Source organism: Coenobita brevimanus, chromosome 51 (genome assembly GCF_032717465.1).
Source record: "Coenobita brevimanus isolate Jiangsu-jjx chromosome 51, ASM3271746v2, whole genome shotgun sequence".
In the NCBI taxonomy this organism is placed as follows: Eukaryota; Metazoa; Arthropoda; class Malacostraca; order Decapoda; family Coenobitidae; genus Coenobita; species Coenobita brevimanus.
The window spans coordinates 27,125,679-27,151,845 of record NC_137004.1 but is presented as its reverse complement, the minus strand read 5'-3'; the positions used below and the strand labels follow the sequence as shown (position 1 = coordinate 27,151,845).

The window sequence follows — 26,167 nt, the reverse complement described above, 5'->3', positions numbered from 1 at the left end:
TTGGATGGTGAGGAATTGGAAAATGTGAGTACGTTTACGTATTTGGGTAGTGTGATGAGTAAGGATGGAGGTTTGGAGGGTGAAGTGCTTGAAAGGGTACAGCAGGAAAGAAAGGTTGCTGGTTCCTTGAAAGCAGTGATAAGAAACAGGGAAGTGAGCATGGAAGTAAAAAAGTTACTACATGACAGTATTGTGATACCAACTCTAACGTACGGAAGTGAAGCTTGGACATTGTTGGAAGGACACAGGTCAAGAGTGAGAGCAGTGGAAATGAGTTATTTAAGAGAAGCCTGTGGAGTCACGTGGAGATACAGGCTGACGAATGAGGATATAAAGGAGCGTTGTGGTGCGGATGTGGATGTAATAGGAAGCGTTGTGAGGAACACACTGAGGTGGTTTGGCCATGTGGAGAGGATGGAGGGTGAAAGACTGACGAAGAGAGTGTATGTGAGTGAGGTGGAGGGTGGAAGAGGGAGGGGGAGACCGAGGATGAGATGGAGGGATGGGGTGGAGAGGTATATGAGAAAGGGGGGTGTGAGTTGGGAGCAGGGCAGTGAAATGGCGGGGGACAGGGCGACTTGGAGGCGATTTGTTTGTGGCCACCCCAAACGGGATTGAGGCGTCTGGCAATAGATAGATAGATAGATAGATAACTTTTTTTCTGAAAAATAAATTTATATCTGTACAGAAAATCTTCCTGATATTTTTTTCATTCATTCATTCATTGCCAGACGCCATGTATCCCAGACAGGGTGGCCAAGGGCTTAGAGTTAATTGTTTTACAGGGAGGGGCACTAATCCTCCACCAACCCCACTTGACGTAGGGATGCCAACAGCATCTGGTGTTCCCAGGCGGTCAACCATCCAAGTACTAACCAGACCCAACGTTGCTTAATTTTACAGCAAAAAAAAAAAAAAAAAAAAAAAAAAAAAAAAAAAAAGTGTCATTACAACAATTGCATGAAACAGACTATCACAACAAATGAAATTTTTAATAAGAGGCACATGAAGCATTCCCTGATTAAATTAATCATACCTTTGCTATACCTACTGATTCTCCAATGCATAATTTTAAGATAGTGCTATTTGGCATTTAACACACATTCATGTTTATCAACCATACCAATACAAATGAACTGCTCAGTATGAAAACTATCAAACCTCCTTGCAATGGTACTTCCTTGCTGTATGTGTACATGAAACACACAGAGGTTAATAATTTTGGGTGAAACTATCACTTAGGAGCACACCCAAACCCCGATATCCGGCAGTGTTCTGTACTAGTGGGAGTGTTTGGTCAGCGAGAATGTCGGATATTGAAGCAATTTTCCCAATAAGATACTGAAGAAAAGTCAGAGATGTGTTCCAGACCCAAACCCAAACTCTCATATACCTTGCTCAATCAAGAGAAACTGACACAGAAACACCACAGGTAATGTTATTATCCTCATAAACAATACTATTGCTAAAAAATGGCACATCAAACATCACATGCAGGAGGGTAGGGTGGTGGGAAGTGCAGTGTTCAACAATGCTCCAGGGCAACTAAACAGCCAGGCAGGCTGTTGGCAGTGTGCTACACAGAGGTCGGGGAGGGCACGGAGATTAGAAGGGAGGCAAGCAGGGGTGGGGGAGGGAGACAAGCAGGGGTGGGAGAGAGGGACAAGTGTGGGTGGGGGAGGGTGGGGGGATAGGGAAGGAGGCAAGAAAGCCAAACAGCCCTACTACCTTCCCCCCCCTTGCCTCACTCACTCACCACTCTCTCATTCACTCACTCACTCACCACTCTCACTTACACACACACACGCACGCACACAGGAGACAAGCGGGGGTGGGGGAGGGTGGGGGGATGGAGAAGGAGACAACCAGGGGTGGGGGAAGGCAGGGAGACAGGGAGGAGGACAGGCCTGGCAGTGCTGAGTGTGGCGGGGGATGCAGGAGGGACAGAGGAAGGAAGGAGGGACGGTAAGGAGAGGAGGGACGAAGGGGAGGAGAAAAGAAGGAAGAGTCTCATTTCAAACCCAGGGAGAGGTGAGGTGTCGGACTAGAGAGGCGGAGTGTCAGACAGGAGAGGCAGGGTGTCGGACTAGCAAGGCAACAGACATTCAAACTGTTCGGAATGTGGGAATGTTCCCCTATTTCCTGTGTTCGGTCTAGCAAAGCACCAGTTATCAAAGCACCATATAACAGGGTATGGGTGTATTTCATTTCATAAATCAGATGAAATAAAACCTCCAAAGATTTTCAAAGACAAACCTGCATCCAATAGAAGCGTCGCCGGCTGGAAGTCTTGAACTTAAGAACGTAAACACGGCCTGTAGTGCAAAGGGTAACTCGCTCATACTCGCAATCACCCGGGAAGACAATTAAATCCTGCAAGACAGCAATGTTATAATCAGTTTAATTCAACCACTCCATGCAGAGATACCAATGAGTGACAAGCAATGTTAGTTCCTGCACTTCATGAAAACCTATACAATGCTGGCTGATAACCAAATAGCTAACCAGTCTCTGAAGCAGGAAGTGGAATGAATACAGTCCAGTATTATCTGCAAGCTGATTAAGTGAAAAGGGAGAGGGTGATATGAATTAGGGATTCCCCACCCTCTATATCCCCAATGCACAGCCAACTAAAAATAGGCAGGCTTGTATGGCTGTGAGAGGTGTGAATTATCATTAATGTAAAGGCACATAAACAGAGGATATGTTGAGGTCTGCAGTGATGGTACTACAGGAGACATGAATGTAAATGAACTGGATGAATGGGAAAGGGAAGACGTGTATGCATATGACCAGGTATGAGTATACATGAGTATAAGGAGTTGCACTGTTCATGAGGCAGAGGAATGTAAGAGTGCAGTACAAAATATGTATCATGTCAAAGCACATGCAGGCCACCTTTAAAATGGTGTAAGTGGTACTGATCACTGCTTGGGCATGAAGTGAAAATGACCAGTACATATAGTACTGTCCAGGACAGAGCAGCAAGTGTTGGATGAGCAAAAGTATAAGAAAGAGGGAGCAGTTTCTGCGAGGAGAGTCTAAAGGCTACAGGAGGAGGGAAAAAAGGCAGAATACAAGAAAGAAGTAGAGGAGCAACTGGGTAGATACGATCTGGTGCATATGGGACAGATGTCTGTTACAATGACTCAGCAGTCATGCTAGCCAACATTTTCCATATGATTCCCTTACTCGTTACTGAGTGGATGGCAGGTAAAGTGATCATGACTGCATTTCAGAACGTCAGCAGGGAGTTCACCAGTGATCATGTTGGCCTGCTAAAGTAGGGTGTATACTAGATGATAAATTGCTAAACTGTTATACTGCTAAACCCCTAGACCGTCACATGGCCAGCTGTAAACAAACCATGAAACTTCTGTTCTTGAACTTGGGTGTTTCTAATCATAAAATCTGAGTATAGACACAAGTGAATGTTAGGTTTTACAATAAATTAAAGGTATTTATTTAGAAAATACTTGAGACTGCCAAGCAGTGAGATGATCACCTAAGAGATTCTTCTACTCGTCAATGGAGCCAAGCAAACCTGTCTTAGTCTGGGCTCCAGGATGCATGGGGATATTTGAAGGTAATTTTGAGACAAAAAGGTGCGTCTTGTACCCCACGAAATATGGTACTAGGGTGCTGGAGGTTCATAGGGAGTGATTAGACCAGTACACGACTTTGACAATTCAGTATAGGGGCAGACGGACATTTTAGCTTAGGTTGTGGATTAAGGCCTATTTCCCGCATACAACCAGAGCCCAGCAGCCATGATACTGAATGCCTGAACATGTCAGCTGGCCAGCTAGTTCTTGGGGACTTTTCCGTCCAGATAATGGCAAGTTAATTCGAATAATGGTTATATAGAGCCAAGGTCCGGCAACTGGATAATGACACGTCTGGATAAATGAGGGATTACTGCAGTTCCTCTTCATTTTCACTTAACAATACAGTATCATCTGCAAACAACTGAACAAGTAGTTTCCAAATGGGCCCTCTCATTGGGGATGCTCTAACATCCACTGTCTTACCTTGTATTTCATTTATAGTCCCATCCATATACAAGACTGAACAATCACAGAAGTTGCTAAACGCTGTGAAGAGTATGTACAAGGGTACAAAGGCTGCACTGCATGTGGACAGTGAATTAACCCTCTCGCACTCTTTCGATGCAACCTGAATCCATCCACTTCCAAGTACTAAGTGACAGTCTCTCGCCAGTCCAAACCTCACGTTCCCCATATTCCTCACTCAGTGATTCGTGTGGTATCAGAAACTGATTTCAATCATTTCATTCCCCCACCCTTCTATTAACTGTATTGTTTTGAATCTGGTTTATGTATAAATTAATGAATTATCTTCCGAAAAAAAAAAAAAAAAAAAAAGGAATTACTATATTGTATCATTCACATATTTATTCAATGTTCATTTACTCATAGACATACATTTCGGCAATGATTATAGAATATTATAGAGCATTTATCTGCGATCCATTTCGTAAAAAAATGACACATCTAGCTATGCTAGAAAATTTCTTATGCCATACGGAATAACAATAGTCGTTCATCATGCCTGGCCACTCTGAGTGAACTGTTTCCTATCATATCATTCTTGCCCGCCTAGACCTCATGCTTTCCACTTTCCTCACTCAGTGATTTGTACTCACTGACATATATAGTGTGTGAGTACTGTACATACGCCAGTGAGTAAATTAATACAAGTAATCCCTCCAATATCCGACGTAATAGAGCCATAGGCAGGTCAGGATAGTGGTCCTGTCCGGATATTGGGCCCCAGCTTATGGACTTGTACTTATGGACCCTAACTCAGAGAAACACCTATACAACTCCCTCTGGACATGCACAGCACCTATTTAAGACCCAAATCACACCAGTAAGGCACATAAAAGACTGAAATAAATGCAAAAGAAGCATAAAATGAGGTTTTTGAGATAGGTTCATACAATATTCAACATTCTGGGTACTTACAAGTCCCTGGCTCCTGGACTGGTAGTTATGGACCCTAAGCTAGCCTAACTCAGAAAAACACCTTCCTACTGCACATGCATAGCACCTAAGACACAGCATATTCACACCAATAAGGGAAATAAAAGAGTGAAATGAGGTGTTTGAGGTAAGTATAGTATGGAAAATACAGTACAGTATGAAACATTCTGCCTACTTACAGCAAGTCCATGGCCATCTTGATGAATAACCGCCTCCTCTCGGACTCTGACAGTAAGAAGGATTTCCTGAAGCACTTGCAGTACACTGTTCATGAAGTCTTGCACTGAACTTAGTCATTCGCACTCAGAAGTCCGTTCTCTTCACAGTGCGCACTCTTGTCTAACTTATGCTCCATTGTAACTTACTAAGTGTTGCAATCTGCACTTTAACTTTTTCCACTCTTCTAACCATTTTCTAAAGCAAAAACACACGTCTATTTACGTTAAGTTTAGTTCAAAAATTGTCTTTTCACTCACAACTGTAAATCCTTAACACAATGCACTGTTTTTTTCACCGCACAATACTGTAAATTCCCGTGTGGTCTAGTGGAGAAGTTCTTGGCATCTATTCACTGTCAGAGTCCGAGAGTATCCCTGGCAGGTGACCTAGGGGTGCGTCGCTGGGTTGTGGTGATGGCGCACCCACTGCAGACGACTCTGAAGACAGACGCAAACTCACGTCGAGCGGTGACTCCACCATGGCTGATGTGCTGGGCTGTGGCTCGGAGCATGAGGGCCTGTCTTGGGGAGGCAAAGGAGTGGAGCCAGGGCTGGGCACAGCAGGGGTCATGGGCCTGAAAAAACTCAATCGTTGACGACGATTCTGACGATTGATGATGCGCTGCCTGAAAGCACACACTTCCTCCACAAGTCCCAAGGGCCCCATCTCCTTGTCACAGTCCGGATGTTCCAGGTAGTCCAGAACGAACTCTAGGTGTTCCCGGAGTGCGCTCAGCTTGGGGATGGCTGGAGTTGTGTCATGCTGAGAGGAGTTCACATCATCGTCACTGTCCTCGTTGGAATCTTCAAGCTGGGTACTGACACCTGCAACTGAAGATGCGATCCTAATATCAGACAATGTCTGATACCCAGGATCGCCCTCGTCGTCATCCAACCACTCACGCACATCGTCCACATCAACATCGTCGCCATGCGTACGTAGACGTGCATGGAAGTCATCCACGTCAAAACCTAGGAAATCGTACTCCACATCTGTTCCGAGAAGCAGACGAGACCAACCGCTTTCTAGAGTCTTGACAGGGACTTCCTTCCATGCACTGGCCCAGTTGTAGATTGCAGACTTGATGTTGTAGCGGCGAAGGTTTTCCAAAGTCCACTGGCCTCGCGTGTCCCGTCCCTCCCTGCGCTCGTCCTCGTCCTCGAGAACAACCATCACCTCGTCCAGGAACTTCCGTTGGTATAGCCGCTTTGTTGCCACGATCACTCCTTGGTCCATTGGTTGGATGAGAGCAGTCGTATAAGGTGGCAGAAACATGCACCTAATCTGGCCATTCTCAGCCACCAAGTCCTTGTCGCACAGGTGGGCAGGTGCATTGTCGAGGAGAAGGAGGGCCTTTACCTGGTCGCGTGGGATTCCCAGTGTCTCCGTCTGGTAATGTATGACCTCTTTGACGAAGTGGCGGTGGAACCAGTCTTTGAAGATCTGGGCTGTGAGCCATGCCTTCAAAGAATGGTACCAGACGACAGGAAGGACATCCATCACCCCACAAAGACACCGAGGCTGCTTTGCACGGCCAACAATAACGGGCTTAAGCCGGTGCATGCCGTTAGCATTGGCACAACACAAAGCAGACATCCGTTCCTTGGAGAGCTTGCGGCCAGGTACAGGCTTCTCCGTCTCCTCAGCTACAGTGTTCATTGGCAGAGAGCAATAGAATAACCCAGTTTCATCAGCGCTGTAGACTTGACCGAGAGTGAGGCCCTCCCTGTCGATCAAGCCCTTCACCTTGTGCCGAAACTCGTCAACTCCATCCTCATTTGCGTCCAAAACTTCGCCATGAGCTTTACGGTTGGTAAGGCCATGCTGTAACTTGAACGCGAAGAGCCAACCCTCAGATGCCTTGAAGTCTAGGGCATCGTGAAGCCTGGCGAACTTCTCAGCAGCAGCCTTCAGCTTCGTACCACGTACCATCACACCAGCAGCACGTTGCTGTCGATACCAAATCAACGTGGAGCGGTCGACTTCAGCAAAACTTGGGAGTAAACATCACCTTCCTCTCCACTTTGCGTCTGATTCTCGACGAGAAGTCAGGCGTGTACTGCATGAGTTTGTCTCGGGATCTCTCAACCCCTTAACCGCGGATGTCATACCAGAATGACACTGCAAAAACTGGACCAAACCGCGGGTGTCATTCTGGAATGTTTGTGAATATTTTGAATAACGCGCGTTTTTCCGCGCGCCAATTGTTTCAAGAGAGAGTAGCTATTAAGTTCTTTCACTCCAGCCGACCCCCACCTCCCTCCTCCCATCCCCAGGCCCCCCACCTCCCACCCCCCGGGCCCCCCACCCCACCCCTGACCAAACACGCATCAGTATCTGTCCAGCTTTGCGAGTGACAACAGCACTGATGTGGCAGTGAAGTGCGGGCAATTACAGTGCCTTTTACCTGCCTCAGTGAACACAGAGTGGGTGTTTATCGTATGTGCAGTGTTCATATATGTTTATAGTATTATTATCAGAATGAGGTTGGCATTTGGTAATGGTGTGTGAGCGAAAAATAGTGATTTTAGATCGCTCACTTCTAATGGCACTGCCCATCCAGTGATAGTCAACGAAATCATGAAACCTACATCATTGCAAAGCCGAAGGTTAGTACTTTCTAATCGTACCATATTTTTCGCTCTAGATTTATTCTGTGCAGAGTTATAAAGGTTTAAAGTTTGTTTACATTTTGGCTGGAACCCCTGCGGGGGGGGGGGCAGTCGGGTCAAAACAATGCCCGCGGTTAAAGGGTTAATATCAAACAAAGTAGATCGGGCCAGGTTGAACTCACGGAGGATGCGGGAAGAAGACCACCCCGCGTCTACTTTCTCCAATATCTCCCACTTCTTCTCTAGAGTCAACACCACTCTCTTCCTCTTCTCAGGCGGCGGGGCCATCATCACACACACGAAGGAGAGGCACGAGAGCAGCAGGAGTGCCTGCAGCAGGTAAGGCACCACCTCAAAAGCGAGCACGTGGGCAGCCATGACAACGAGCGTGCACTTGCGACAAGAGACAGGCGGAAAGTGGGGAGGATGCAGGGGCGCTCTAGCGGACGTCAGAGGAATGACGCGCCACAACATAGCTGTCCCGCGCGCCACGTTCAAATTACGGGCGGGAAAAATTCGTTTTTTTTTTTTTTCAATTTTTTTTGTGGTTTTCGGACCATTTTGGGAATATTGGATCCTGGGACGATTATGTCCGGATAGTGGGGATGTTCGGATATTGGGCATTCGGATATTAGAGGGATTACTGAACGATAAAGTATGGTGCTTCATATCCTTTATTTACTTATTTTTTCATTCATTAGGAAGATAATTTATTCATTTGTAACACATATCAGTTTCAAGACAATAGTTAAAAATTAGGGCAAGGGAATGAAATGATTGTAATCATTTCTTGATGCCACACAAATCACTGAGTGAGGAATGTGGGGAGCGTGAGGTCTGGACAGGCGAGAATGAAATGATAGCAAACAGTTAATTCAAAGTGGCCTTGTGTGATGAATGACTATTGTTATTCTGTATGCCATAAAAAATTTTCTAGCATAGCTAGAAGTGTCATATTTTTACGAAACGGATCGCAGATGAATGCTCTACAATATTCTATAATCATTGCCGAAACGTTTATATGTCTGTGAGTAAATGAGCATTGAATATGTGAATGATACATTATGGAACAGTCATCCCTTAACATTCACGGTTTTGAATATCCACGGACGGCTACAGAAAAAATAAAAAATCTCATTGAACTCTGCTGACACTAACATTGTCCCAGGCACAGTTCGTGGCTATTTTAGTACAATAATGTCATTATCCAGTGAATAAAATATACTGTAACACCATTCCTTTTGGAGGGAGCTGGGATGAGCACAGTTGTCAGAAGAGGCCATGCAGGAGTGCACTATTTATTATTTTTTACTTTTCGTGTTTTTTTATTACATAAAGTTGTTGTTTGGTGTTCTTCTATTAAATAAAGTGGTTGTAAACATGCACACAGGGTTTTTCATTAGTTATATAAGGAAATGAGGGCATCCAGAAGTGTTTTAAAGGGGGGGGTAGCAGATATCCATGGATTTTTAACATTCGCGGATGTCCCTGTTACCTAACTCCCACGAATGTTAAGGGATGACTGTAATTCCTTTTTTTTACTGTATATATATTTTTCGTTCATTAGGAAGATCAAACAACAAATTGTTGTGAAAAGAAAATACAGCAAATTATATGGTTGGACTCAACCTACGTCGAAAGAGTGTGAGCGGCTGATTTCACTTGGACGAATCCTGAGTCAATAGAGTGCGAGCAGTTGGATTTCACTTCGACGAATCCTGAGTCGAAAGAGTGTGAGCGGTTGGATTCTTCACTGGGCCCCCATGTATGAAAGGGTTAATTGAGTTCTTTGATCTGAGTGTTGTATTAGAGTAGGGGTGTGTCATGTCTCTGTGGCTGTTCAATTTGTGTACGGATGGATTTATAAGAGGTATGAAACAGGGCCGCTGACATACAGTAATCCTTCTAATATCCGAACGCCCAATATCCGAACGTCCCCACTAACTGGACATAATCGTCCCGGGATCCAACATTCCCAAAATGGTCTGTAAACCGGGGAAAAAAAAAAAAAAATTCTCGCCCGTAATTTCGCAGGAGAGCATTGTTGTGGCGCGTCATTCCTCCGACGTCCAATAGAGCGCCGCTGCATCCTCCCCACTTTCCACCTGTCTCTCGCCGCGAGTGCACGCTCATCGTTATGGCTGCCCACGTGCTCGCTTTTGTGGTGATGCCTTATCTGCTGCAGGCACTCCTGCTGCTCTCGGGCCTCCTCTTAGTGTGTGTGATGATGGCCCCACCACCTGAGAAAAGGAAGAGAGTGGTGTTGACTCTGGAGAAGAAACGGGAGATATTGGAAAAAGTAGATGCGGGGTGGTCTTCTTCCCGCATCCTCCGCTACTTTGTTCGATATTAAGAGATCCCGAGACAAACTCATGCAGTACACGGCAGACTTCTCATCGAGAAGCAAACGCAACATGGAGAGGAAGGTGATGTTTACTCCCAAGTTTGTTGAAATCGACCGCTCCACGTTGATTTGGTATCGACAGCAACATGCTTCTGGTGTGATGGTACGTGGAACAGAGCTAAAGGCTGCTGCTGAGAAGTTCGCCAGGCTTCACGACGCCCTAGACTTCAAGACATCCGAGGGTTGGATCTTTGCGTTCAAGTTACGGCATAGCCTTACCAACCGTAAAGCTCATGGAGAAGCTTTGGACGCTAACGAGGATGGAGTTGACGAGTTTCGGCACAAGGTGAAGGGCTTGATCGACAGGGAGGGCCTCACTCTCGGTCAAGTCTACAACGCTGACGAAACCGGTCTATTCTATTGCTCTTTGCCAATGAACACTCTAGCCGAGGAGACGGAGAAGCGTGTACCTGGCCGCAAGCTCTCCAAGGAACGAATATCTGCTTTGTGTTGTGCCAATGCTAACAGCATGCACCAGCTTAAGCCCGTTGTTGTTGGCCATGCAAAGCAGCCTCGGTGTCTTCGTGGGGTGATGGATGCCCTTCCTGTCGTCTGGTACCATTCTTTGAAGGCATGGTTTACAGCCGTGATCTTCAAAGACTGGTTCCACCGCCACTTCGTCAAGGAGGTCATCAATTACCAGACGAAGACACTGGGAATCCCGCGCGATCAGGTAAAGGCCCTCCTTCTCGACAATGCACCTGCCCACCCGTGCAACAAGGACTTGGTGGCTGAGAATGGCCAGATTAGGTGCATGTTTCTGCCACCTAATACGACTGCTCTCATCCAACCAATGGACCAAGGAGTGACCGTGGCAATAAAGCGCCTATACCGACGGAAGTTCCTGGACGAGGTGATGGTTGTTCTCGAGGATGAGGACGAGCGCAGGGAGGGACGGGACACACGAGGCCAGTGGACTTCGGAAAACCTTTGCTGCTACAACATCAAGTCTGCACTGTACAACTGGGCTAGTGCATGGAAGGAAGTCCCTGTGAAGACTCTGGAAAATGGTTGGTCTCGTCTGCTTCTCGGAACGGATGTGGAGTACGATTTTCTAGGGTTTGACGTGGATGACTTCCATGCACGGCTACGATGTTGATGTGGACGACGTTCGTGAGTGGTTGGATGACGACGAGGGCGATCCTGGGTATCAGACATTGTCTGATATTGAGATCGCGTCTTCAGTTGCAGGTGTCAGTACCCAGCTTGAAGATTCCGACGAGGAATGCGATGATGATGCGGACTCCTCTCAGCAGGACACTACTCCAGCCATCCCCAAGCTCAGCGCACTCCGGGAACACCTAGCGTTCATCCTAGACTACCTGGAACACCCGGACTGCGACAGGGAGATGGGGCCCTTGGGACTTGTGGAGTAAGTGCGTGCTTTCAGGCAGCGCATCATTAATCGTCAGAATCATCGGTCATTGCGTCAATCAACCATTGACAGTTTTTTCAGGCCCGTGACCCCCGCTGTGCCCAGCCCTGGCTCCACGCCGTTGCCTCCCCAAGACAGGCCCTCATGCTCCGAGCCACAGCCCAGCACATCAGCCATGGTGGAGTCACCGCTCGACGTGAGTTTGCGTCTATCTTCAGAGTCGTCTGCAGTGGGTACGCCATCACCACAACCCAGCGACGCACCCCTAGGTCATCTGCCAGTGATACTCTCGGACTCTGACAGTGAATAAACGGCAAGAACTTCTCCACTACACCACACGGGAATTTACAGTGTTGTGCAGTGAAAAAAACAGTGTGTTGTGTTAAGGATTTACAGTTGTGAGTGAAAAGACTAATTTGGAACAAAATTTAACGTAATTAGACTAGTTTGTTTTTGCTTTAGAAAATTATTAGAAGAATGGGAAAAGTTAAAGTGCGGAATGCAACACTTAGTAAGTTACAATGGAGCATTAGTTAGGCAAGAGTGCGCACTGTGAAGAGAACGGACTTCTGAGTGGGAATGACTAAGTTCAGTGCAAGACTTCATGAACAGTGTACTGGAAGTGCTTCAGGAAATCCCTCTTACTGTCAGAGTCCGAGAGGAGGCGGTTATTCATCGAGGTGGCCAAGGACTTGCTGTAAGTAGGCAGAATGACACATATCCTTCAGTCGCTTCCCTTTATCATTTTCTCCTGGCACTCCATTACAACCCATTAAGTTATCCTCCAGACGAATGCATACTCTTCCTTTCATATTGCCCATTACGATCACATAATAGCTCTTGGGCATTTCTCCCGCTGGTTCATCCACCTCATCCCAAAACCTGTCTTTCTCTCACTTCTGTCCTCACCTGGCGCATTCGCAACAGTCACTGCCACTTTCACGTTCTCAAACTTGAACTTGGCATACATACACTTCGAGCTGACACATTTGTAATCTCTCATTCCACTCTACCACACCTCATTCATCAACAAAACAACTCTTTCCTTGCATCTTCCTCGCCCATTCATGCCCGATCTTTCACATTTCACACCCACTCCACTTCACACCCTTTCATCATTGTTTCATACAATGCCATCACGGCATCTCTCGCACTTTTGAACACATTCACCACCACCTTCTTGCTCTCCTCATTCACACCTCTCACATTCCACATGGCCTTATGAATCTGCCCATTTGGTTGGGGCCATGGGCAGGTATTGGGCCCTCCGAGGCTCTCTGAAATAACTGCCAAAATTAAGTGATTTTGGATAGGGGAATCTGAGGGACACAACCCGGCCAGATATCCCAGTTATGTGGTTACCACCCAGTGTAGTAAATGGTTTCCTGGGTACAGGAAACTACTGTACTTGGTTTGTCACCAATGTCGAGACCATAACGCATCCCTACAACAAGTGAGTGGATGATGGGCTCCGCGATCCAGAAACTGTATATAGATAAATGGAAGCTGTTGAACCATATATAACTATCAGCATCATAGTATATTAAATGGAACAGTCAGTCACTGAGGGCTAAAACTTGGTTATTGGTATGGGCAGGATGTAACAAGTACAGCCAATTTATCATCAGGTTATTGTTGGAACCATATCTGGATGAAATAAGAACTGTATTATCAAATGCAGTTTGGCATTAGTGTGGCCAGTGTATTCAGCATTAATCTTCAGTAATAGACTACAGTAGCCTAACCATGGGCCCCTTCTACTTGAAAGTCTCAATGCAACCAAGAAGAAGTAAAGGGCAGGGTCTCAGTATTTATTTATGTATTTATTTATTTTTTTTTTTTAATATCTTCTCCCTAGTGTCAAGTGGGGTTGGTGGAGGATTAGTGCCCCTCCCTGTAAAACAATTAACTCTAAGCCCTTGGCCACCCCGTTTGGGATACATGGCGTCTGGCAATGAATGAATGAATGACTTACCTCAAACACCTCATTTTACTCTTAAATGTCCTTTATTGGTGTGAATAGGGTGTTAGGAGCTATGCATGTGCAGCAGGAAGGTGTTTTTCTGAGTTAGGCTAGGTTAGGGTCCATAACTACCAGTCCAGGAGCCAGTAACCAGAATGTTTAATATTGTATGACCCTACTTCTAAACCCTCATTTTATGCTTCTTTTGCATTTATTTCAGTCATTTATGTGCCTTATTGGGTGATTTGGGTCTTAAATAGGTGCTATGCATGTCCAGAGGGAGTTGTATAGGTGTTTCTCTGAGTTAGGGTCCATAAGTACAAGTCCATAAGCTGGGGCCCAATATCCGGACAGGACCAGTCTGGCTTCCAGGTGAACACCACAGTTGCTCCATCCAGGGTGCATAGCACCCCTGTATGTAAGCTCCTCATCATTGCTGCAGGAACTTCATACCTCTTGTAAATAACTGTGAAGTTACAGGTGCAGAGAACCTACCACAAGCTCATAGCTTATTGTTCTATGAGAGGGCTAATGACTGCATGAGAATAGTAGGTATGGAAAATAAAGCTAGAGAACTGATAAGGGATCAAGTTGGTCTGATGACGTATGAGTGTGTGGGAAAGACAGCTAAGAAGGCAATGAAGCTAGGAAACTGACAGGGAACTGAGGTGACTTTAACAAAGTATGTATAAAGAACCACATATTTTTGTGGTAGGTGGGAACACCCATCATCCACTCACTGTCAGGTGCCAATCTTAGGGAAAAAAAATAATTTAAAAAAATGATAATAAATAATAAAAAAACCACAAGTACCCTAATTTCCAGTTGGTTATTGTTTTGTAGGGCTTTTTATACAGGTATTATGAACAACTTTTAATCTATCTATCTATAGACCGACGACGCCCTAATCCCGCAAAGGGTGACCGCTGATAAAACGCCTCCAAGTTGCTCTGTCACCCACCATTTGACTACCGTCCCCCCAACTCACTCCCCCCTCTCTCATATACCTCTCAACTCCCTCCCTCCACCTCATCCTCGGTCTTCCCCTCCCTCTCCCTCTCTCCACCTCCCTTACATACACCCTTTTAGTCACACTTATATACACCCTTTTAGTCAGTCTTTCATTCTCCATTCTCTCCTCATATCCAAACCACCTCAGTGTATTTCTCCTGATCTTCTCAACCACATCCACATCCACCACACAACGTTCTTTCACTTCTTCATTCGTCAACCTGTCCCTCCATGTCACTCCACATGCTCCTCTCAAGTAATTCATTTCCACTGCTCTCACTCTTGACTTGTTCCCCTCTTGCAAGGTCCATGCCTCGCTTCCATACGTCAGGGTAGGAGTCACAATACTATCATGCACTGATTTCTTAACTTCCATACTCACCTCCCTATTTCTCATCACTGCTTTCAGTGAACCAACAACCTTCCTTCCCTGCTGTACCCTTTCATGCACTTCATCCCCCAAAGTTCCATCCTTACTCATCACACTACCCAAGTATTTGAATGCACTCACATCCTCCATATCCTCACCATCCAACCTCACTGTGCATTCTGTGACTTCATTCCTCTCGAACACCATAATTTTACTCTTGTTTACATTAACTTTCAGATTCCTCTTCCTACACACTGTCCCAAATTCATTCACCAAACCTTGCAACTCCCATTCATCTTCACTCAACAATACTGTATCATCAGCAAACAACAACACGGGAATCTTCCAAATCTCACCCTCATTCATTACAGCCACCCCCACATCCACTGCCCTACCTTGCACCTCCTTTACAATCCCATCCATGTCTATATTAAACAGCCATGGAGACATCACACATCCCTGTTTCAGTCCCACAGTGAGATCAAAGAACTCACTCAGCTCACCATACACTCGCACCGTAGCCCTAGCTCCTTCGTACATACTCTTCACAGCACAGCACAACTTTTCATACTGTGCAAAAATAAGAATCATGACATACAGTGCATATATGAGAAAATGGTGTCATATTGTGTCATATTCAGAGTCAGACCTCTTCAAGTGTGCCACTGCCACGGTCCTTCCAGCAAAAGTGCATTAGAGAGTCTTCAGCCTGGTAGATATACAGTAGACCCTTCCTCTTGTCAGGGTTTACCATATGACCCTTCAAGTACATCTTCCCAGCCTGAAAGAATACATAAACAAGGGACATATTACCTTGTGCCATTACATTATAAAACATAACAATGCCTAAGATGTAAGTAATGTTAACAGGCTTAGAATTAAAAATCATACAGTGCACAGACTCTGGCATTATCTTCCTTGTCATCTATTACCTGATGCTGTACTCTATAAGAGGCACCCTCATTTACAAGACATCCAAGTAATTTAATCCAAACTCAACACCTGTTGCCATACATCACATATAAATCGTACTAATCTCGTGCACTCCCCACCTCCTACCACCAACTTTACTGTTATACACTCTCTCATTCTCCTTTTGCTACCTATGGCCAAATCACCTTTTTTTATGTTGCTGAATCACAACAAGGGTATACAATCATGTGGTATTATCTTTACTCGCATACTTGAAATTTACTATATGTTCATGTTATACCAAATTTAATCTTTCACAGACATCACCGTGCTTATTTTTTATATCCATTGACAACTTCAATTTCTCACTTCCTACAAGCAACTTAGTGTATCATCAATAGACAATATTAGTCCCCATTCAATACCTCCTTACACTGGAATCTCTCCCACCGCTTTTGCTCTTACCGTATAGTTCCACTTCTGCCAGCCACTCTTCTGTTCTTGGTTCTTCTTCTGCCAGTCACTATATTTCAGTATCAAAGCAGAAGTCTTACTGTATCCCTAAATTTCATACCTGCTTTTGCTCCATCATAGCCTAAGGTACTTATATACAGAGTAGAAATTCACAACTGCCTGGCTGTCTGAAACTGCCAAAAATTTCTGACAAGTACCAGTAAGCAGACCTACACATTTTGATCTTATGCTGGACTGCATAGCTTTTTAATAAATACAATACACTTGTACCGGTAGGTGCAGATAGCCACCATCCACTCACTCAATGCAGTGATTGCAGATAGCCACCATCCACTTGCTCAGTGCTGTGATACCTCCAGGTGACTATGCTAAGTGACAAGCTATCATGGTGTCCAGGAAACCTTTCACTATGGTTGGTAACCATATAACTGACATCTGGTGGAGGATGTTAGTGTAGCCTGGTGGTCTCATGGGTTAAGGCACTCCAACTAAAAGTGGACCATACAAGTTTTACATGGTCTCGTGGGTTAAGGCACTCCAACTAAAAGTGGACCGATTCCAACTAAAAGTGGATCATAAAAGTTTTACAGTCATCCAATGGGTGATTGAGGTTCACTACTCACACAAGGCCATCCAGGGTTATAAGGCATCAAAATTATTTTTAGGGGTTTCCTGCTACCTTCACTGCCAAGTGGAGGTGCAGAGGAGTTACAGGTCAGCTCCAACCTCAACTCTTCAACCTACAGTCCCCTCCCTCAACAACAAGATAGTCATTGTCTGAGTGAGTGCCACAATTTGTTGATTTATGTCTTTTTCAAAAGCAGTTTTATATCTGTTTTACCTCTGAATAATAGAATATGTATTGATTGGACAAACAGGAGTTTCAGAGGGGAAGTGGGGGTCAGGCTCAAGATGAGATTAACAAACACCAGTCTTTATATAAGGGGATTTATTGGCCTGAGATTATGTGGTTTTGACTTACATGGTACCCAAGGTTAACATATTAATTGTGTAACTCGAGGGACACTCACAGGTATGGCATATGAAAACATCTTTCTTGTACTCAGCCATGACTTCCATTCAGTACAGTAAACCGTATGTTATTATCACACCCATTCCTTCCCTAAAGAATTAAAGTCAAAAGCATTATCCATATACTGAGGTAATATGCTGTCTACATGTTTTCAATTTTAATATACAGTACAGGTAATTTTACTACATCTTTTGATTTATAATATTCCACTAAAGTTAACAAAATTTATGTATCCAGTAAGCATATGTTAAGGTTTGGAATTTAAGGTTTTATCAAATGTTGTGAAATTTTAGATGAGTTAGTAAAGTTTGTGAAAGGATAATATGTACAATAAGTCCATCCATCATCCAATCCTACACTGCCCCATGAGGAGTGTAGAAGCCCAGGGCTAGGCAGTTGGTCTCGACATTTAAGATGAGAGTGACCAGCCTCACTCATCCCTGAGTGGCATTACATGAGCAATCAACCCCAACCACCCCTTGGATATAAACCTTCACTGGCTCAATCCCACTGGAGTCCAGTAATTACCCACTAAACCACCAGGTGCCAAAATTTGGTTATATGGTTACCACCCAGCATAGTGGGTGGTCACCCACAGGCAGAAGGAAAAGGAAAGAATGAAGGAAAGAAAGACAGAACAGGGAGTGTAAAGTCACCTGTAGGCAGAAGGACAAGGAAAGAATGAAGGAAAGAAAGACAGAAGAGGATGGAAGGAAAGAAGGATGGAAGAGAGGAAAGGGCAGACAACCGCGAGCAGCACTATACAGCAAGTAACTACCAGTTCAAAAGGCTACTTAAAAAAAGAAGTGGGTGGGGGATGAAAATCTACCACTGTTTAGCCAAGCCTTAACCTACCATACACAACATAAATGAGTAAAGTCTGACCTTTATCAGATCTGCAGTGTTACCAGAAACATCCTATAAACAGCAAAACCCTGATTTATTAGACCATGCTATGTTAGACTTTGCCTTAATCAGATACTATAAACTTATAAGACCTTTTCCTATATTACAGTATACACTGTTCAGGAAAAAAAAAAAAAAAAAAAAAAAGTCTACAATTCTATAATACACTACCATACAGCAGAGTAATCATGCCAGTTTTTTATGCTTTTTCATTAACTACTAAAAAGATATTTTATGATACTTTCTACTACAGATGGATTGTTCAGCCCCCTGCCAGGAATGATTTAGTAACTGTTTCCAAGGCAGGCATTGCCAAAATCCTCTTCCCAACCCACAAGTCACTGCTTCAGCTCTACCTAATTTCATCTAACTTATGCATCTCACACTCTCTTAATAACAAAATATTCTGCAGCTCCTCCTGTGGAGAACAGTAAAATGTTTATGTACATATGCACCACGTGGTGCCACTCTTTCTCCTTTGTTGTCCTGTTTTTGGCTTTATGCCTTTCCAACTGGCTTACTATCCCCCTCTCTCTTTCCCTCTAGCCATACACCGTAATCCCACGAGGAGTGGCAATTTGAGTTAGCTGTTTTGCTGGGAGGGGCAGCCCTGAGGGGATATTCTCCCGCATTTGGTCTGATCAGCTGATCAGGTCAGGTGCAGGTAAGGAGATGGGTCTATTATGATGTGACAGGGATAAACCAGCTCTGCTGTCGGGCCCTGCTGCGGATGTCACTGATTGCACTGCACAGTTAACCCTCGTGCAGTGAGGATCTGTCCCTTCTCCCCTTTGGGGCTAAGATGCAAATGAATGTGTTTGAGTGGATGAGTAAATTGGGAGTGTGTCATCCTGTCTCAGCTAACTCCCTGTCCTTGAGGGAAGCAGCCTAGGTATATAGATAGATAGACAGATGCTTTAACCAGCACCAGGCTTGGCTGAATTACAACAGATAACTGAGAGTTTACTGTATCACTGGGTGAACCCATGGTCACTGGTAGAGTATGTGAAGGAGAACCCTGGGATTATTTGGAAGAATAATTCCAGGGCTTGCTGACCTCAGCTCTGCTAATCATCCATGATAAGTCATCTGTCCCCCCACCTGCATGAGCCATTTCCTCCTCTTGGTGGACATAGCCTACATGCAACATCCTGCCACATCAATATGAATCTGTTTTCAGCACTCCCACCCATGAAACAGTGGTGATAAATCCACAGGAATTCCTTGATGTACCAGTAAATGATACAGCCAACTATACTCAGTTTTTTTTATCAAGGCGAAGATGCACTTGAAAGATTGGTGATTATTGGCTAAACGCAACATTACTTCGTAATCTAGCATTATTAAATGACAACAAATATCTGAGAGGGAAATTTGGGTTAGTAAATATTTTCTGGACATGTTGCATTCAGCCAATCATCATCAACCTGTCAAGTGCATCTTCGCCTCAATAAAAAAAACGGAGTATAGTCAACATTACTATCTATCTCTATCTATCTATATACCTAGGCTGTTTCCCCCAAGGAAAGGGAGGTAGCCGAGACAGGACGACACACTCCCCATTTACTTATCCATTCAAGCACATTCATTCGCATCTTAGCCCCAAAGGGGAGAAGGGACAGATCCTCCCCGCACCACACCGCACAAGGGTCAACTGCGCAGTGCAATCAGTGACATCCACAGCAGGGCCCGACAGCAGAGCTAGTTTTACCTTGCCACATCATAATTGACCCATCTCCTTACCCACACCTGACCTGACTAGTTGATCAGACCAAATGCAGGAGAATATCCCCTCAGGACTGCGTCATCATTTATTCATTCACAATTTCTCTCCATTCATTTCTGTCATGCACAGACACTCTTCCTTGCTCAACAGACATCCCTCTCACATCCAGCGCTCTCTTTACACTGTCCATCCATCCTATTCGTGGTCTCCCTCTCAGCCTTACACTTCTCACATCGGATCTAGTTATCTTTTTCACCAATTGCTCATTATCCATTCTCTCCATATGCCCAAACCATCGCAACACCCTCTGCTCAACTCTACCAGCCATCTCCCGAACAACTCCAGTTCTCCATCGCACTTCATCATTTCGCACTCGATCCATACGCGTCACTCCACACATACTCCTCAGACACCTCATCTCACATTATATTCAAACTTTTCCTCTCTGCTACACCCATATTCCATGTTTCAGCCCCATATAATGCAGTCAGTACCACAACACCCTCACACAGCCTTCTCTTTACATCCATTCTAAGTGAACGACATCTAAACACTTTTATCATTCCTCCCAGCACCTTTCCTACTTCATTCACTCTAAACTTCACTTCTGCATCTATTCTTCCATCCACAGCAAAAAGTGACCTTAAATATTTAAAACACTCCACCCCCTCAAGCAACTCACCATTCAAAACTATATTCATCCCCTACTAACCTCATACACTTCATCACTTTACTCTTATTCTCATTTAATTTCAATTCCCTCCTTCCACACACCCTTCCAAACTCCTCAACCAACTGTCTCCACTCTCCACCATCAACATTCACCAGACTCAGACCTCCACCTAAAACTCTTGCATTCACCTCCCTTACAACACCATCCATATAAATATTAAACAACCAAGACGACATCACACATCCCTATTGCAGCCCCACTCTCATGGGAAACCATTCACTCACAGCATTTCCCACTCTTACACACACTCTACTATTTACATAAAAACTTTTCACCCCTTTTAGTAACCTACCATCAAGTCCATACAATCTTAAAACAGTCCACAAAGCCTCCCTATCAGTTCTATCATACGCTTTCCCTAAATCCATGAATGCCCAAAACACATCCTTGCCTTTCGCTAAATACTTTTCGCACACTTGTCTCACAGCAAACACCTGATCCACGCATCCCCTCCCTCTCCTAAAGCCACACTGCTAATCACCAATCACTCCCTCTGTACCCTCTCTAACTCTCATAATTAACACTCTACCATAAACCTTACCTACAACACTCAACAGACTTATACCCCTACTGCTAGTACACTCATACTTATCACCCTTGCCTTTATACAAAGGGACCACACAAGCACTTGCCCAGTCAACTGGCACCATACCTTTCACAAAGCACATATTCAACAATCTTACTAACCAGTCAACAATAGTCACTCCACCACCCTTCAGGCATTCCACAGCACACCCATCTATACCTGCAGCTTTCCCTGTTTTCATCTCCTATACTGCCTTCTCCACTTCCTCCTTCGTGATTAAAAAATCATTCAACTCTCCCAACACATTTATTCCTTGCACCCTTCCATCCGCCACAATCTCAGCCACACTTTCCTCCTCTACACTTAACAATCTTTCAAAATACTCTGCCCATCTCTTCCTTACTGCATCCATTTCAATTAACATCCTTCCATCCTCTGATTTTATTCGTTCTTCCTTCCCAGACTCTCCCTTTCGCACCCTTTTCACCTCCTTCCAAGAGAAACACTTTAAGGGACAGGATATACACCTTCCTAAGGAATACCACCCTACTAAACCATGGCCAGAATTGTTTAGGAAAGGGGGGGTCATGTCTCTTACAAATTCTCCAATACTATGACAATACTCTATATGAACCTGCCAAGGGAAACAATGTGGACCCAGTTCCTAGACTTTCAAAGACCTTTGATAAAGTAGATCATGGCACCCTACTTCACAAACTGAGGAGCCAAGGAATCAAAGGTACCGGTAAACTAGGATGATGGATACATCATTTTCTCACAAACAGAACATGGTCAGTGGCTGGAAATGGCAGATTATCTCATGCAGGTCAGGTTGTAGGGAGGGGGGGGTTTCCCTACGGTTCAGTACTGAGTCCCCTACTTGCCTCAAACTGATGGAAGACGCAGACAAGGAAGCGACATAGCTACTCATCACTGACCTTCTTTGCTGATGACACCAACATCAGCAAGACCATTAACAAACTGAAAGAACTCGACGAGCCTCAAAGAGACCTGGAAAAAGTGTACACCTGGGCAAGCAAGAAAAACATGATCTTCACCAACAAGACAGTGAGTTGCTCAAGTGCAGCAAAAAGCAGGACATACAGGTATTCGATACTAAATTTCTTCACAACAGAAGTGCTAAAGTCACTGACTCTACATCCCATGCAAGGTGTCTTAGCATCTGCCTATGTGAGGACACCACCATCCATCACTATATCCAAGAAACCCTAAAGAAGGCAAGAAGAAATGCCAAATGGATCCTCTGAACCTTCAACACAAGGGGTGACAGTCTGCATGATGTTGCTTTGGTCTTCAATTGTGGTGCCGATAATGTACTACTGCAGTCAACTCAGGTCCCCACACAAAGCTGCAAATATCCATGCTTTGGAATTAGTGAAAAGGTGCTTATGGCTCAAATCTGGGAAGTAAAAGGACTGAACTACTGGGAACAACTGCAGAAACTGGGGCTTTACTCATCACAGACGGAGGGAAAGGTAATGACTTACAGATAGCTACCTGGAAAATCCCGGGGACAGACCCCTCCACACATGGTCTAAAAACAGACAGCCATGAAAGCCCATCAGTGGGGAGGATGTGCACAACAAGAGCACTACCCACACAGGCACTAAGGAGGATCAGGACCCTACTAGCTGAGAGCATGACTCACATGGATCCCCAGCTTTTCAACTGCCTACTCAGTAGCATGAGAGCCATCACAAAATGTCCTACTGAAAGATTCAAGACATAAATGAATAAGTTTTTGAGGATCTTGCTTGACAAGCTGCCAGTATCAGGGTACACTTCACTATGCAGAATGGCATCCAACTCCATACTAGACCAACAGCAGTAAAGACATGGCCTGCACTTCCAACAGATGTGGGTTCAAATCCCAACTGGGTCAGGGAACAGTTTAAGGATTTGAATTTCATTAAAGCAGATTTTACAGGCCTACCAGAAGACCTGCCGACATGCCATAAAAACACCCCCATTGATATCAACATGGATGGTGAGTGTTCGTGCTGAAGTAGTCAAATGTGGGATGTGCAGCATGTCAGAGAGAGGTGGGGGGATGCAGAATACGGGATAATGGGTGCATCAGTAGACCTTAGTTGATCGAGAGAGAGAGAGAGAGAGAGAGAGATGTAGAATATGGTATAATGGGTGCAACAGTGGACCTTAGTTGATCCATGGATCCATATACTGCATGTTTTTTACAAGTGTTAATGAAGGTAGGATGTTTATACAGGTAAGATTACCATGAAAATGGGTAACACACAACCAGACCAGTTGCAGGCTCAAACTGCAAAATACTGTAACGAATTTTTCTCTCATTATTAATTGCACATTCTGACGCTCTTCTGTTCTAAACTGTATTCAAGGCACTCTCTGCTGAACAACTTAACACTTTATATAATGTTTACAAAATCTATAGTTAAATCCATCCATTTTCAGTTCTCCAACTCCTCTACATTACATTTAATTCTCAAAACCAGTAATTCATATTAAGGTGACTTTACCAGGTACAGTAGTGCACCAACTTTCGCTACAGCAGGATTCGCGGAATCCACTTTCGCAGCATGCACCAAATATTCCCTAACTTCCACTTTCGCTTGAAAAAAATCGATTTTCGCGCACAAATTTTGGGTTTGGGACAATATTTTGAACTTTGAATTTCCTGCACCGCCCGCCCGCAACCCACCGCCATCTTGAATGACGTCATGTCAACACTCTGTCCACCCATTCCCGCCATTGTGTACGAGCGTGCTAGCTCCACTGTGTTGGATTCTCACGGTTCAATGGCCTCTACTATACCTGGTAGTGTGGGGGGAGAGCCTGGTGGTGTGGGGGGAGGGCCGGGAGGCAGTGGTGGTGATAAAAAGTGGATACTTACCCCCAACATCCATTAAACACCTCAACCTGGTCTCTGTGGTATGTTTCTCCTCATATAATGTGTACTGTACAGTTTTTATTGTTTGTATCTCACAATGCAATGTACAATAGTGATTTGATGTACTGTATTGCAAGTGAAAATGAAAATCTGATGTTACTTTAGGATAACCGGGAACCAATTAGCCTTTTTGCCATAAAGACAATGCCCCAACTTTCGCTAATTCCACTTTCGCGCATTATTTTTGGACCCAATTAGGCGCGAAAATTGGTGCCCCACTGTATTTATTTATTATAATAGGGGGGAAAGTAATTTCCAAAGATCATCACAAAATGTAAAACATATCCGACAGACAAAGTCACCAGCTTGGTGAATGTTACATCCCAATGTAGGCCTAAGACTACATAGTAATCACATGAATGAGCAACTTAAAAAAAAAAAAAAAATTGCACACTTACAATAGGCAGAAATTTCCAGCAGATACAATATTGAGTCAGCACCTACCATTGGCCACTTACCCCTCTACGGTAAGTGTCCAATGATCATGCAGACACAAGGCCTGCTCTCATCCCACAGCCACAGGGGCAATTCATTATCATAAAGCAACTTTATTAGTTGTTCACAGCCTGAATTTGATCATAAATGATAGCTCATCAGCCTGCTAAGTGGATCCACACTGAGAGGTTAGCACTAGTTACTTTGGCCTATACATCTAGGGTCAGGTTCTACACAACCAGACAACTTAAGAAACCTGAACCTATCAATTGGCCTTCCTGACTGAGATATAACTCTCAATAGCTGCTTGGTTTGGCTGAACAGATTATCATGAAAAAAATTCATTAGGCTAGGCCTAACTTAAAAAGGAAAAAAAAATCCCAGTCTCATTGTTCTGAAGATTACCTGTATTATAAAAGGGGCAGAAACTACACACGTACCATAACAGTAATCAATGATAATATTCTACCGCTTCAATAGGAAAAACCTGATCAAGCATTTCAATCATATGAAACTCAAGCATAAAGCCAGCAACACTCACTACCTACTACCGGTAATGTTAATATACTCACCCTAAACTCGACTAAATTCTTGCTACTTGATCGAGCACTTCCTCCGAATAATGCTGTCGACATTGTTTTTGTATTAACGACACACGATTGAGCAGAAATACGTGCGCTGGCCCTACCGTCCTCCCCTGAAGTGACTAAACACTTTCTGTCCTCTGGGACTGGGACGATTGGCAGTGTGTGTGTTGTTGACGCATTCGTACCTGCAACCCAAAATTATCAACTCATCTTGTTATAAAGAAAGTGAGGTATTTGACAGCGCTTTCAATGGGCACAGTTTTAAAAGTGACATGTTTAGTTGAAAGGGGTCCATAGTTATTCACATATTTACGATATGATAACATTTTTATTTTTATCAAACGGAATACGATATTTAAGGCGTAGAGCACCTGCTGCAACATTTCTAGGAGGCGCATTGTAAACAAAAATGACGCTGCATTATTTTTTTTATCCATGAATGTTGTGTTTTGTTTTTCATTTCCATTGTATCACACACAGTACATAATAACTGAAATGCCCATCTCCCGGAGACACCCAGGGAAGGGTGTCGCAACCTAGATCAAGAGAGAGAACAGGTCAAATCATTTCCTCTTAGTGCGCAGGTCTGTGACGTCACGCGGATGTGTGTGTGTGGGGGGGGAGAAAAAGGGGTTACCATACAGAGAAAACTGCAGTAAAAGTGGGAAACTATACTAATCTCTCTCTCTCTCTCTCTCTCTCTCTCTCTCTCTCTCTCTCTCTTGAAGATATATATTTGTACATTTTCATGTTACTATATGTCTGTAGTTACACACACACACACACACACACACACACACACACACACACACACACACAGTGAAATATTTTAACACGTACCTTTTCACTTTTCTTCAGATAATTTTCTTAGTTAATTTACAATACTTCCTTTTTTCACTTTTATGTGATATTAGGTTCTTGATTA

General features: G+C 44.3%; 1 protein-coding gene across 4 annotated transcripts in view; it reads right to left on the bottom strand.

Moving 5' to 3' along the window:
• The window catches only part of LOC145400095 (proteasomal ubiquitin receptor ADRM1-like), an 81,570-nt gene extending 56,194 nt beyond the window's left edge, over window positions 1–25,376 (bottom strand). For 2 of the 4 annotated variants that reach the window (XM_080272601.1, XM_080272600.1), the window contains exons 1-3: window positions 25,228–25,376; window positions 15,610–15,741; window positions 2,257–2,373 (exon numbers count right to left, since the gene is read on the bottom strand). In XM_080272601.1, the coding sequence (XP_080128727.1) occupies window positions 2,257–2,373; window positions 15,610–15,741; window positions 25,228–25,290 (312 nt within the window). In that variant the 5' untranslated portion in view covers window positions 25,291–25,376. The remainder of the gene's footprint in view (window positions 1–2,256; window positions 2,374–15,609; window positions 15,742–25,227) is intronic. The other 2 variants (XM_080272602.1, XM_080272603.1) reach the window with 2 other exon arrangements.
• Window positions 25,377–26,167: the final 791 nt, after the last annotated feature.